Genomic DNA, 14339 nt, shown 5'->3' with positions numbered 1-14339 from the left:
ACTCCTTCCAAACCCCCTATATTCCAAAAGATATTAATTCAACCTAGCAAACCGTTTCTAATGTTGTTCTAAAACTGACTAATGAAAGCAAGCACAAGGCTTATGAGAGAATATTTCTTAGGGCATTTGTATTCTGGAGAAAGACAAGATAAACGTTTATTTTACTGGGCGCAGATAGTTTCTGGCCAAAATAGTCGGCTTAAAATCAACACTTTTTCTTTCACCCATGGCCTAACTATAAGGCCTTCAAAAAAAGCCAGCAAAATTTTTATTGTGCTGCCCTTAAGATTTTACTCCTCCTACTTTCTCAATTACTGGTACAATTACATTCTTTGGGTTCTTTTCTCCTTGTGTCAGCCTTGCGAGGTAGTCCAGACCAGAAGCACACCCAGAAGTACTAGCTCTAACTTTATTGTAAGGTTACATTAACAGAATCTTGCGAGTCTGAAAGTACATCTCTCCCCCCTCCCCACCTTTACAGCCCAAGAAACTATGGAGGGTCCTTTCTGAGATGTTTGCCATGCCCCCATTCCTTCTGCGGGCTAAGCTGCCTCTTATCTGACCATTGTCTAGTCAGTGGCTCTTCCTCCTGTCTCCCAAGGTCATTCCCACAAACTCTTACACCTTGTTATTGAACAATTGGGTGCATTTTTTAGTTTGCAGTGATACAGGACAAATTAATTGTGTGCTGTCTCCTTAAATACAGGTCATTTTCCATGTTATTTCTTGCCTCCCTGACACCTGAGATACACTTGAATTAGGAATGCTGCTAAAGAGCTGTACAAAACAGTATTAATAACCCTGGTAAGTTACCAATATCTGCATGAAACCTGACTGAAGGAATCAAGAAATCCTACAAACTACATGGCTTGCCCATTTTCTGCTACATATCACTGTCAGAAAGATGAGAAATGAAGGTTGAGTGTTTGGAGAAATGACTTGAGATAGACCTCAAGTAGGCAGGCAGTCACCAGCTCCCTGTGGCTATGTATCTGGGAGAAGCAGCAGCATCCTCTGTTTTCTTTGCTAAGCAGGCAGTTTGATGAGAAAGAGATGAAGACAAGGAGGATTGATTCCCTCCTCCTAGACTGCTTCTCAGGAAAAACTGCAGTAGCAGAAACCATTATGATGCCCCCTCTCTCACACATAGACCTCTCTACCAAGAAAGGTGTGGCAAAGCTGGCTGTTGGGCACGAACAGTGGAAGGAAACCAGGAAGAATGAAGCTCTTGAGTATTGCATTCTGAGGGCCCAAAATCTCCCTCAGGAAAGCAGATATCATGGGCTGTGAGAATAACCTTGGGAGACAGGAAGAAGAGCCACGGCCAGGGTAACCATCTAACAAGAGGTATCTCAGCCCACAGAAGGAATGGGAGTGGAGAAAGCATCTCAGAAGGAACTCTCCCTAGTTCTCTGGAAAGTAAAAGTGAGGGAGGAGAGAAGTGCTTTCTGATTTGCAGGATTCTGTTACTGTAACCTTGCAAGAAAGGTACTGTTAGTACTCATGGTTTTGGTTTCCTGTCTGGACTACCTTGAAGGGTGGACAGAAGCATACAGGGATTTCAGTTTAAAAACTGATTTTCCGAACTAAGTAGAATGTGATAGACTGAGATTCAAGATTGTATTGCATGCAGTCTAAGGAGGATGGAAGTTGTATTTTTAACATTCTGATTGGCTTTTTAAAAATATAGCTCTCTGTATGACTCAGCTTGAACAATAACACACATTTGCACTCACCAGTTTCCATGGGTTCATCCTACCATCCTATCTCTGGCTCTTGTACATTGCTATAACAAACACTTCTCCATGAGCCTCAAATATTTAACAAGAACTTTCCTGGAGTCATGATGGGTTGGAAAAGGAAAGGGAAATAAGAAAAGGAAAAGGCCCTTATTCCATAAAGACCCTTTGCATTTGCCACAAAATAGCAGAGTTAAAAAAAAAATCTCATGCCACAGACACACATACACCTGCAAAAATAACAGCAGCAACACTACATCATGTGTATCTCTCTAATACAACTGGAGATCATTCCTATCAAATTAAGAGTCCTGGGATGCTTGGAGCTAAGAATATGGACTCAACCACACCTAGAAGGTACAAACTTTATTTCTGCAGTTCTTTCCTTGCCTATAGCAATAGACCCTGGTTCTTCCCTTGCCAGTCCATTGCTAACAGTGGGATGGAGTCTGTTCCCAGGCCATCCTGAAAAACAGGGCAGGTCAACAAATGGCTTTGCCACGAACACCACAACTCCTAACAGCACAGGCCAGGGCCCAGAAATTAATCTGGGCCTGGGTGGACCAGCATCATATCCTGAGAACTTTCAGAGTATGTTAGTAGACCCTTGAACCTACAAATGCCAAAGAACCACATTCTTGCCAGGCAGCTTCCACATCATGATAAAGCAAGCTTAGCAGAGCAAGCAGATTGGTCCTTCTGCCACTGGTTCCATAGAACTACCTTTCACCTTACTGGTTCCAATAACTTGTTTATTTATATATCCTGCTGCAATCCAAATCAACTCTCGACACTTACATGATATACATCATTTTGAAACATTTATGGTAAAAATTAAAGTTAAACATTAAAAACAATTAAAATGAAACCAAACCCCAAAGATCCAATTAATCAGTAAGAAATATAAAAAATATGTCCAAGTCTAAGTAGAACACTCTGCAAAACAGCTGAAAAGCAGCACTGCCTGCCTCAGCTCTCTTTACTTGCCACAAGTGAAAACTAAGAGTACTTTCTCCCAAGATGACCTAACAGGTTCCTCGTTGGAGCAGGTGATCCTGTAGGTCCCCAGGTGTCAAGCCATAAAAGACTACATAGGTCAAAGCCAGCACTTTCAGCTGCACCTGACAGCCAACTGGAAGCCAGTACAAGCCCTGCAGCACTGCTTTCTCCCAGTCAAGTGCCACTTAGTACATGGGGTCCCTACATTCTGGACTATCTCACTGAAACTTCCAAGTGGCCTTTAGTGACAGCCCCATGTACACTGCGTGCACAATTATTAGGCAAGTTGTATTTTTGAGGATGAATTTCATTATTGAACAACTACAGTGCTCTCGGTCAATCCAAAATGTTAATAAACCTCAAACCTGAATACTTAAGAAAGTAAAAGTGAGGTTTTGGCTTTCTTAGGAGCATATCTATGTGTGCACAATTATTGGGCAACTATTGGTGTGCAGAATTATTATGCAACTAAATGAAAAACAAAAATTCCCCCATCTCACTCGTTTATTTTCATCTGTTAAAGTGAGAATAATAAACAAACAACTCAAAATTTACAAATAAACATTTCTGACATTTCAAACAAAAAATCAGTGACCAATATAGCCACCCTTCTTTGCAATAACAGTCGTAAGCCTTCCATTCATGGAGTCTGTCAGTTTCTTGATCTGTTGACGATCAACTTTTTGTGCAGCAGCAACCACAGCCTCCCAGACACTGTTCAGAGAGGTGTACTGTTTTCCTTCACCGTAAATCTCCCATTTGAGAAGGGCACACAAGTTCTTAATAGGGTTTAGGTCAGGTGAGGAAGGGGACCATGTCATTATTCTTTCATCTTTGAGGCCTTTACTGGCTAGCCACACTGTGGAGTACTTCGATACATGCGATGGAGCATTGTCCTGCATAAACATCATGGTCTTCTTGAAAGATGCAGACTTTTTCTTGTACCACTGCTTGAAGAAAGTGTCTTCTAAAAACTGGCAGTAGGTTTGGAAGTTGAGTTTGAGTCCATCTTCAACCCGAAAAGGTCCAACTAGCTCATCTGTAATAATACCAGCCCATACAAGTACCCCACCTCCACCTTGCTGGTGTCTGAGTCGAAGCGGAGCTCTGTGCCCATTACTGATCCAGCCACAGGCCCATACATCTGGTCCGTCAAGAGTCACTCTCATCTTATCAGTCCATAAAACTTTTGAAAAATCTGTCTTCAGATATTTCTTGGTCCAGCCTTGCTGTTTCAACTTATGTGTCTTGTTCAGTGGTGGTCGAGTTTCAGCCTTCCTTACCTTGGCCATGTCTCTGAGCACTGAACACCTTGTACTTCTGGGCACTCCAGGTAGGTTGCAGTTCTGGAATATGACAGCACTGGAGGATAATGGGTTCCTGGTAGCTTCACGTTTGATTCTTCTCAAGTCTTTGGCAGTTAATTTGTGTCTTTTTTTCTCAACACGTTTCTTGCAACCCTGTTGACTAATTGCAACAAAACGTTTGATGGTTCTGTGGTCACGCCCCAATATCTTAGCAATTTCAAGAGTGCTGCATCCCTCTGAAAGACTTTTTACAATTTTTGACTTTTCAGAGTTAGTTAAATCTCTTTTTTGGCCCATTTTGCCTGAGGAAAAGAAGCTGCCTAATAATTATGCACACCTTGATACAGGGTGTTGATCTCCTTAGGCCACACCCTCCCTCATTACACAAATACACATCACCTGATATGCTTATATCCAATAAGCATTCAGGTTTATACAGCTTGGCGGTGGAAAATATGCATAAAAATGATGATATGGTCAAAATACTCACTTGCCTAATAATTGTGCACACAGTGTAGAGCACATTGAGTAGTCCAACTGCGTGGTAATGAGGGCATCAGTTTGTACTTGCTACACACATAGCAGCCATTTCCTTCTCATAGGCTCAAACAAACAAACACTTGTGACTGTGAGGCACAAGGGGAACAAACGTGGGGAAGGAAAATACAATGTTATATGGAGGGTGGGAAAACAGTGGAGGCCTGGGGGGCTTAAAGGATTTTGCCTTCCTGCCTCTCTTTCCTTCTCTCAATTCCTTGTGGACCACAACTAATGCTTTAATAATTGAGAGAAGCTGGAGTACTAATGATAAATATCAAATTGACAGAACCCTCTTGAAATCTTTTCCCCTTACAGTATTGGTTAACAAGATCTGACACAGAAAATTGGGAAAGTGATAACTGAAGTGGAGTTAACATAAAAGAATTATACCAAGTCTTTTAAAAAATTAAATAAAAATATAGGAATGAAAGCCTTAGTTTTGAAATATGTTATAGTGTGATTTTGCTGTCCAAAGAACAGTTCAGAAAAGACAGCATACTATAAACACTTTGCATTGCTTCTTAATCTTTTGCAATAAGGATAAAAGAGAATGTGCTTAGTAAAAGCAGTATGGAAACAGGTCCCTCTAGTGTTTGGTGTCAGGTGTCTGCACTCTCAAGAGACATTTAAGCCTACTGTTACATTTTCTTACTAAATTTACAAAAACACACATTACAGCATAAAAGAGTAATTTGCAGCCTTTCAAAAAAAAGTAAGATATGATATATAATTTGTTTTTATTCTTTTTAAATACCATGATTTAAACTTTTTTTTTTAAGTGACAGTTGAAAAGTAGAGTATCATGGATCAGTTGCCATGTATAAACTCTGATTTTTAGCACAGAATAAAGCAAGACCATTTCAGGATCCACATGGAAGAAATCCACAAGAGTCATCCAGACATTCTACAATTAGGCAAAGATTTAAATTAGTGTTGCATTCCACTAATTTCCAGCCAGTGGACAAATACTTATCAAATAATGATCAGTGATTCTTCCTTAAGTAAAAAAATGTCTATTTCTGTATACAGATGTGACTAGCATGCCAGTAAAACAAATCTGAGCTTTTCCTACAAAAGTCCCAGTGTTGATTTTGCCCAGGGAATAACACTCTGAAAAGCCATAGTGCTGTTATGGTTTACCCGATTCATCCATCTGAGTTCCTACCTACATAGAACTTTTTCTGAAGCAATGCAAACCAGCTGAGACAGCAAATTTCATGGGGACACTACTTTCCTGCCTCCTTTTTTATATAGTATTAAAAAAACAAAACAGGATCTTATGGGTACAGAAAATGCATTTTCCTAGACACACCAATCTCTTCAGTCCCAAATGGCCAGGCTCTTGTTGACAGCTGGCACCATCAAGAACTGTACAGTTCAGAATATGGTTTATATCCATTTTCTGCAACCAGAAAACACAGTTTATTTTCTTTATAAGCGAAACTTTCAGTAATATCTTGTCAGAAATAACATTGAATCTCCAAGATCATATACATTTGGGTGAGAGCCTGCAGTGGCTCTCTTTGAACATCCATTTTCATATCTGAAGGCCAGTCTGAAGTAAGAATATAAAGCTTTTTTTTGGGGGGGGGGAGAGGGAATAAGTACAAAGGGGTTTTTTTGGGGGGGGGAGGGAACATTAAAGCCCCAAAACACTGGCTAGTGAAGCAAAGAGGTTCCAAGGAGCTATTTTTTTCCCAGGAAAGAGTTAACCCCCTCCATTCCAGCTGAGATTCTAATGATTATAAAGACAGCTATCTGCATTTTTTAAACATGCTTGTTGTTGTCAGGTCTAGTCTGGGCTTGAATGTGATCTGAATTCAATTTAACCATGCCCTTGAATGAGAAAGGAGAAGAAAGGAAAGGGCTTTTAGTGTATCGCTTGATTTAATTACTCCAAAATTTTACACAGAATAACAGGTTCTGATTACCCAACAATATCATTTACTGGCACAACAAAAAATAGTTAAAATTGATGTCTCACAGGTAAAAATACAAAACTGATTAAGGAAATTGCTTTTAGTGTTGTTGGCAACTGAATGGTTATGTGTAAGTCTAAGACTATTATCCCCAAATAATGTCTATACAATTGTGGGATTTTACTGTATTTAGCTATTTATTATATCAGCCAACCTGATCTCTTCCAGATATGTTGAAACCACAACTTCCAGAATTCTGTGGTCCCAAGTAATGTGGAGAGCACTTAGTTAGAGGAGGCAGGATTGTCTAACGATTATTTGCAAAATAACATCTTCTTTTAATCTCCTGAAACAGTTGCAAATTACATTGGATGGAGCTACACTCCATGCTATACCATGACCCAAGGTTTTACAAAGCACAGTGGCTAGATTCACACTATGTTTAATATGGCTTGTGTGAGCCAGGGTAAAATATGTGAGCCCCTGGGATGCCTACCTTCTCTGAATCCTAAGAATCATGCTGGAATTTAGTTCATTCAGGAGTGAGTTAAACCTCATTCAACAGGACTTCCAGACAAAGAGTATAACAGCTTTAAACATGAAAATTAATGGAATTTAATACCAAGTATTTTTACATTTAAGTTTTTGGTGCTAAGATGTAAGCCACTAACAGTGACTTTAATGGAAAGAAGAATGGAAATGTTAGATGTAAAAGGTTGTGTTTTTTAAATTCAGACTGTAATATAAATAGCTCAAGGACACAAATAATCCATGTTTGGTTTTTTGCATAACACAATTAAGTTAATTGCATAAACACAGCACTCCTCTTAGGGTTCTGCCATTTGACTGCATGCAAGATGTGGAGCAGTCTAGATATATATACTAATAATAGGTTCTTTGTGGTGAGTAGGAACTTATTAAAGCATTTCTCTTGTTTCTGCTATCATTATGTGGTCTAAAGTGGCATAGGAAGTGAGCGAACTGCTTACTGATTCTTTTTCTTTTTGACTAGCCTTGTACTGCAACTTTCCAATAAAAATTCAGTTCCAATACCATCGTACCTACACTTGAGATGATCACAAACACACAAAAAACTATTATAATTAGGATAGCCACCACAGACCTACAACTATAACTTTGAAGTATGTTTACCTATATTACAATCCGTCAGGAAAGAATGGTCTATGATTTTTAGGGATCCACTGCAAAATGTTGCTTGTAGATTGCCAATAAGCTAAACCGTTTCATTCTATACTTCGGTGTAGAATATGTGCTAGTTCCCAAACTCTATGGCTAAGCAAACAATATTAACCCACAATTTGCTTTTCCATGGCTTTTATATAAGCCACAATTACTAGGTTTATACATTGCACTCAGCCACAAACCATTGTTTACAACATGTAACAGGATCAAATACAGTAGTTTACTGTATGCTGAGATCAAAAGAGTGCCTACCCACACACCAGCTTACAAAAGGCTCCGGCTATAGAACCCAAGTCTAACCACCTTGTAAACCCAGGAATAGATATTGAGGTCCATGATAAGTGGAGAAGGAAATGCTTTAGAACAGTGTTTCTCAACCTTGGCAGCTTGAAGATGTGTGGACTGGCTGAGGAATTCTGGGAGTTGAAGTCCACACATCTTCAAGTTGCCAAGGTTGCAAAACATTGCTTTAAAGGACTGCAGTGATGCCAGATGGATATTAAATCTTACTGAGATTTACCTGAAGTCCTCCAAAACATACAGTCATTGCTGTCATGCAAGACCCAAAGATACTTTTATGGAACATAAATATTGGTACCCTGCAACAGTTCTTTGCAGGGACTGTATTCTAACGAGGTAATTCATATGATGAGTGAAACTGTATTAACAAAACCACATTATTGTTCCATCTAATCCAAAGTAGGCCTGTAGCTGAGAAGGGGAAAACTAGGAGGGCCCCCCTCTTCCGTAAACTTTTTTTCTGGCTCCCCTATATGTCAAATTCGGTTTAAAAAAAACAAGTTCATCCTTATGTTTTTGGACCCTCCACCTGAGCTTTCAAGCTACCTACAGACCTGGCTCTTCAATTGTCAAAGACCCTCTACTGGCATTTTGCCACTCCTGCCACCTGACTTTTAACCAGAAATACAGGAAGTTTAACTCCACAGACCTGTATAGGAGAAGAAAAGTTGGGTCTCCAGATGGGAGGCATTTTGGCACAGTGGCACAAATGCTGTGGCTTCCTCGGGCAGCATCTTGGGAGTATTAGTCCCATACCATGGCCAATACAATACAGTTATCAATACCACTTAAACAAACCTACACACCTTCAAAAACTCTTTGAAATATTGAAGCAAGTAGCCAATAAACTTACAGCTTAATCACCCAACAGAAGCACTTATTTTAGGAGTCCCTTTTCAAGATGGTTTCATTTCTTTGTCTAAAAATGCCTCAGAAGAAACAGAACTTCAGCAGAATAAAAGTTGCTCTTAATTCTCAGTCCACTGATTCAAATTTTTCCCACTCTGTAGAGTGTTCCACTGTGCAAGTAGAACCTTATAGTGGGAGTGCAAGATAATAGCAACTGTAACTCACAATATCCCACAAAGATGGATGCAGTTTAATCTCAGCAAAATAATGATACAAGAAGTACATTTACTTGGGATTTAGCCATTCGTTTTTTCTTTCCTTTTTCTTTTTAAAATCAAGCTAATTTCCATACCTACCAGGCGGCTGTCTCGTGGCCATTTATACAGACTCTCACCTCTTTAGGTCCAGTTTTTATTCACTGGGAAGAACCCCACCCCCACCCCCAATGCTGCTTTATTCTTCAAGCTGATTCACAGGCTTTTTAATATTAGTACAAGCACTCAGGCAAAAGATTGCCTACAGTCCCTTGGCATATTAACATTTCTGCACAAATGGTAGCAAATCTGGAAATAAGGTTTTGGAGATGAGGAGTCAAAAATCAAAGCCTATGAGGAAGATTTTGTGGTACCAATCAGTTAACTGGTCCCCAGAGTTTTAGCTGAAATACAAAAGAATCCACACATTTGTCTTTTCTTAGGTTTACATTCTTACATGCTAAGACTCTATGCTAGGGCGGGGAGAGAGAACTATGCAGTCCTGCAATGCTACAAACTCCACCCAGTTTCATCACTTTCTACCCTTATTGGATCTGGCTCCACCAATCAGTGACTCTGGCTTCACTGACACTGGATGGGCCCCTGGCTGATAGTTCCTCATGTTTTCCCATTCACTGGAAAAACACGTCCTGCCCGCAGGCATTAGGAAGGGAGATGTTTTCCTTTATCTGTAAAGGATAACATATATTTCCTTTACATGTAAGCTTACACTCTGAATGGGAATGAACAACATTTTCCTATTGAAAGCTGCATTCCTGCTGGAGTAATCCGATGGAAGCCAAGTCATGTGCCAATGGTAACCGGTGAGCAGAAATGACCAGAAGCCAAAGCCAGAACCAGTATTGGATGGGACCATCCTCTTTCTCTCTCTTCCCACAATCCCCTTCCTCCCTCACACCATCTTTCCTTCCTCATAGAAACAGGCTGTGGGAAAGAGGCAGAGCATTCTTTTCAGAGATCAAATTATTGTAAAGAGTTTTGGGAATCTGGCAAGGAGTTGTCTTTTGTTCATGAATTGCCAGTGAATGGTGTCCCCTCAACCAGAGATTCTTCCTCTCTCCTAATGGGGCTTTAAAAAAAAAACAACCTTTTGAAGCAGGGGGAAATAGATAGATCATTTGCTTCCATTCATCTTATGCTCGTCAGCTTCCAGGTGAACAGCCCCATTCTTTTGCCTCACAGGAACAACCACCTTCCCTACTTCCAAGCAAAGATGGTTTCCATCATCATCTGAGCAAACTCCAGTTTTACAATCCCGCTTCCTTCCTTCTTGTCCTACTGTCTAGCAACTGGCACGTAGAATCATAGAATTGGAGAAGGACTAGTACAACTTCCTACTCAGTGCAGGAATCTAAATTAAAATATTTCAGAGAAATGGCTGTCTAGCCTTCTGTAGATACTTGCCAACTGCCATCATAGTTCCCACTTCTTTGTTTTGGAAGAAGCTGCAGCTTAGAAGTTAGTGACCATAGGATGCCATAAAAGAAGTCTAAGATCAAGGGCATGGAATGCTTATATAATGGATTGTACGATGAGGACTCCCTAGCCCATGACCTGGATGTTGTCCTCATGGTCTCCCATCCAATTTATCATTCTCCTCACCTATCCTTTTTCCACTGATCCAGTCCCCAATCCCCTAATGTTATGGAAAAATACAGAAAAGTATATGCCTTGTTTATACATATACCATACAAATATTCAATGTATGATAACAATATTCATGAGAGTTAACAAGCAGTCCAGTTAAAATTTCCAAAACCTATCTGGCCACCTAATAAAAGACCATTTTAATGCAAGGGGTTTTGGATTAAAGATTCTGTAGCAGGGCCGATGATGGTGCTCCTTAAGTGTTGGTAATGTGAGAATACTGAAAACAGGCTGTCCTTTAGTGATTCCTGGTGATCTTATATTTTAATTGTGAGCTCATTTTCTGTGTGTGGATTCTTGGGCACCTAAAAGGGTATAACCCACACATAAGGAGGAAATAGTATCACTTGGCTTGGGGGAGCACAACTGTTTTCAAAAGTACAAAACAGCTATAATGAATAAATTCTAAACTGGGGTGGAGAGAAACTGAACATGTGCAGAACTGAGTATAGCAAACTGCCAGGAGAAAAAATAAATGGAATGAAGCCTTCTGGATGAGGGCATGGCTCTTGAATAGGGGCTTCCCCATATGGGGCACTGCGATTATTAAAGTTTTCTTGCACATTTACATTCATTGTCTCTAAAGACAATAGAACCTGCAGGCAGAGCACAGCCGTCGATCTTAACTATAGATATGTTCATATGTTGAATTAGAATCCACTCGGGAACTTTGTGGCAGCCACTGAAGAAGTCTGATTAAGGGCAATAGGTTTCCAGCCAGCCTTTTATTGGAAAAGGAGATTAGAAGAACAGCCATGCCAATTTCTACTAAGAGCTTTCTTCAAAATAGCATTTTAATGACAATATTATTCAAACACCAAAGACAGGCACTAGGATGTTTCTTTTTAAATAGTTGGCAATAACTAAATGGCATGTCCATCTAACAACAATGAAATAATCTGAGGAAATATAACCCACTTGCCATTGTTGAATTAATGACTAATTATATTTTCCCTCTGCCACCATATAAAACCTTTCACTTGGGAAGATGATTGTGGAGACTAATACTGTGAATTTTAAAAGGACATGTAAGGAGTTGCTAACATTATTGGTTATGGTTTGCAAGGAGAACAATCAAAAGTCCATTTTTCCAACAAAGTAACTTTTTTAATCACGGCAAAGCATTTCTGGAAGTTATTAAAGTAGTACATCTGCTTGATTACCCCATTGTTGAATACTTTCCAGCAAATTCAGAAGCAGCATGCCTTCCCTATTTAGATCCCAGCCCTGATTCTCTTTCATCAATACCTGAGCCAAGAACCCAGATTCATTCATGTAGCAGCAATTAATCAGACAGGAAGGATGGAAACTAGTTCAGGTGAAGGCAGAGGGCTACTGTACCTTTAAAAGTTGGTGGAAGGGGAATTTGAACAGCTTATCATTCAGGATTGGAAGAATCTTGAGCTGCTTTTTAAAAAATTCTATATAGTAGATAAAAGTACAGTACAGCATCCTCATTCCCTTCTTAACACTTTCCATCCAGTTACCAGAAGCTCTGTAAGACACTACATTTGCAATAAACTATTGACTATGGGAAGGGAAATAGGAAGGTGGGAGATAAACCATCTTAATTAGCAGTGCTTAAAAACAGACCTATGCAGAGAGACAGCCACACCTAACTGTATAAATCAAGCTGAGAATTGGTATAGTTTGATTTCTTCAGGGCTTTTAAACTAGGTTTCAATAGATCAAGCATTGTAGATCATCCTCTATGCCACATAATTGAGAGGGAGGAAATGCCTTCCCAAATTTGAGAACAAGGTCCCTTTTTCATCATTCCAATCTTCTCATCTCCTAGTTCTGCTTCCAAAGATAAAATGCAGAGGTGTAATTGATTGTGTTTTTTAAAACTATTTTTTAACATCACTAGACACTAACTTAATCCAGTGCCAATAATTCTTTTGGTCAGAGCTACCTAATTTTTTTCTGGAGCCCACCTGGAGTGTCTGAATAACTTCACATCTCCAAATCAATATTCTCCCCAGGACAAATAAATATGACTTCTAATATGGTCTGGATTCTGTGATTTTCATTTGAAATCTGCAAGCTTCTCCATGCATAAGAATGGCTTACTTGGGTGAATAAAGATAGAAAAAGGCAGAAAGGCCAGCAAGAGATTAATATTAGTTCATCAAGATCATACATTCTTGGTATTCATCTTCAAGAGTATTCTAAGCTCCTCTAATACTGCGGTATAAGACTGACATAAAGTGTTTAAATGACATAAAGTGTTTAAATGACATAGAGCAAATCAAGAAATCGTGTTGGTTATACTGAATCAAGGAGTGGGGGGAGAAATAGGACATCACCAGATTGTTTTGAGTCCTGCACTTTTTAATGAAATTGCGTTTAGCTATGATTCTGGACAGCATTCCAGATAGTTTCCATCTGTAAGAGATGCGAAGTCTGGAAGGAAGCTCACAGACCTGAAAGAGGGTCTCCCCCACCTCGCCGCCCCCCCTCCCCGCTTTTCTCTTCCTCTCCGAGGATCTCACCACAGCCTCTGCAAAGAAGACTTCCCAGGTCTGCATAGCGCCAAAACCTCGGTGGGAAGGGAGGGGGCAGCCCTTGAGAAAGCGGGTGGGGAAAGTGGAAAGGCTAGGGAAACGGGAAGAGGTCCCCGAGGAAAAGGGGGCGCCAAGAACCCGCTCCCCCGCTGCAACGAGGCTGTGTTCGCAGCCCATCCCAACGGCTGTTCCGGGGCACAAAAACCGATTCGGATGGTTTTGGTTTCCAGCCCAACCCGGAGCCATAAGCCTGCACGGGAGGCACCTGCAAGCCGCCCCCGTCCTCGGTTCAGCTACGTTTCGCGGGCTTCTCCCTCCAAGGCGTCTCGGGCACTTTCTTCTGCAGGACTTTGAGGCGACGCCTGGCTCTGGGAAGCCTCCCCAGCCAAAGGCATCACTTCAGCCCAAAGCTCGCCGCGTCCCCACCCCGCTCGGAGCCAGGCTCGCCCAGCCTCTCCCCTCCGAATCGCCCGGCAGAGCCCAAGAGGGCAGCCCCGCATTGGAAGAGCCGCCCCCCCTTTCTGGTTCCGCTCCGTGGGTCCTCGCTCCCCCACGCCGGGCCGCCCTCGCACCACCGCCTGCTTCCTCCTTACCGTTGGATCTCCGCACAATATTCTCCAGGAAGGTGTTCTGGGGAGCCACCAGCCCTCTCCTTCCCCCAGCCATAGTCAAGCGCGCTGGCTCTACCGGGGCCGGCGAAGCTAAGCGCAGCCTCTTCACTCTTCTTCCCGCTCAGCGCTCCTCATGGTCCCCACCGGGAAAGGCGGGCGGCTTTGCAGCATCAGCTCCTCTCGCTCGCCCAGCAGTCAGCAACCCTCCCTTGCGCTGCATTCTTGCCGCTCCGCGCCACCGGGCCTGGACCTGTCCGGCAGCGCCCTCTGCTGTTTCGCGGCCACCCCGCCGAATGTGCTTGCGCTGGACCGGAGCGGCGGAGGGCCGCCCTGCTTAGTGGCCGGTGGGATGCTGTGGGGAAAAGACTGAGGCTCCTTCGCAAAGCCCGTGGGCGGCAGCGCCCTCCTTTGGATGTCGAAATCCAAGGCACACGAGAGCTGCG

The 14339-nt window shown here is 41.6% G+C and overlaps 1 protein-coding gene across 1 annotated transcript in view; it reads right to left on the bottom strand.

Moving 5' to 3' along the window:
• The window catches only part of KCNH1 (potassium voltage-gated channel subfamily H member 1), a 246286-nt gene extending 232335 nt beyond the window's left edge, over window positions 1-13951 (bottom strand). Inside the window, exon 1 of the mRNA XM_088151395.1 lies at window positions 13879-13951. Coding sequence (XP_088007521.1) covers window positions 13879-13951 — 73 coding nt within the window. The remainder of the gene's footprint in view (window positions 1-13878) is intronic.
• Between the last annotated feature and the right edge of the window lie 388 nt (window positions 13952-14339).

This window comes from Python bivittatus, unplaced genomic scaffold (assembly GCF_059951505.1).
Source record: "Python bivittatus isolate LINGU-HERP-01145 unplaced genomic scaffold, Pbiv_v1 ctg000020_np1212, whole genome shotgun sequence".
NCBI lineage: Eukaryota > Metazoa > Chordata > Lepidosauria > Squamata > Pythonidae > Python > Python bivittatus.
The sequence above is the reverse complement of the archived record's forward strand: the minus strand, read 5'-3'. Positions and strand labels throughout refer to the sequence as shown.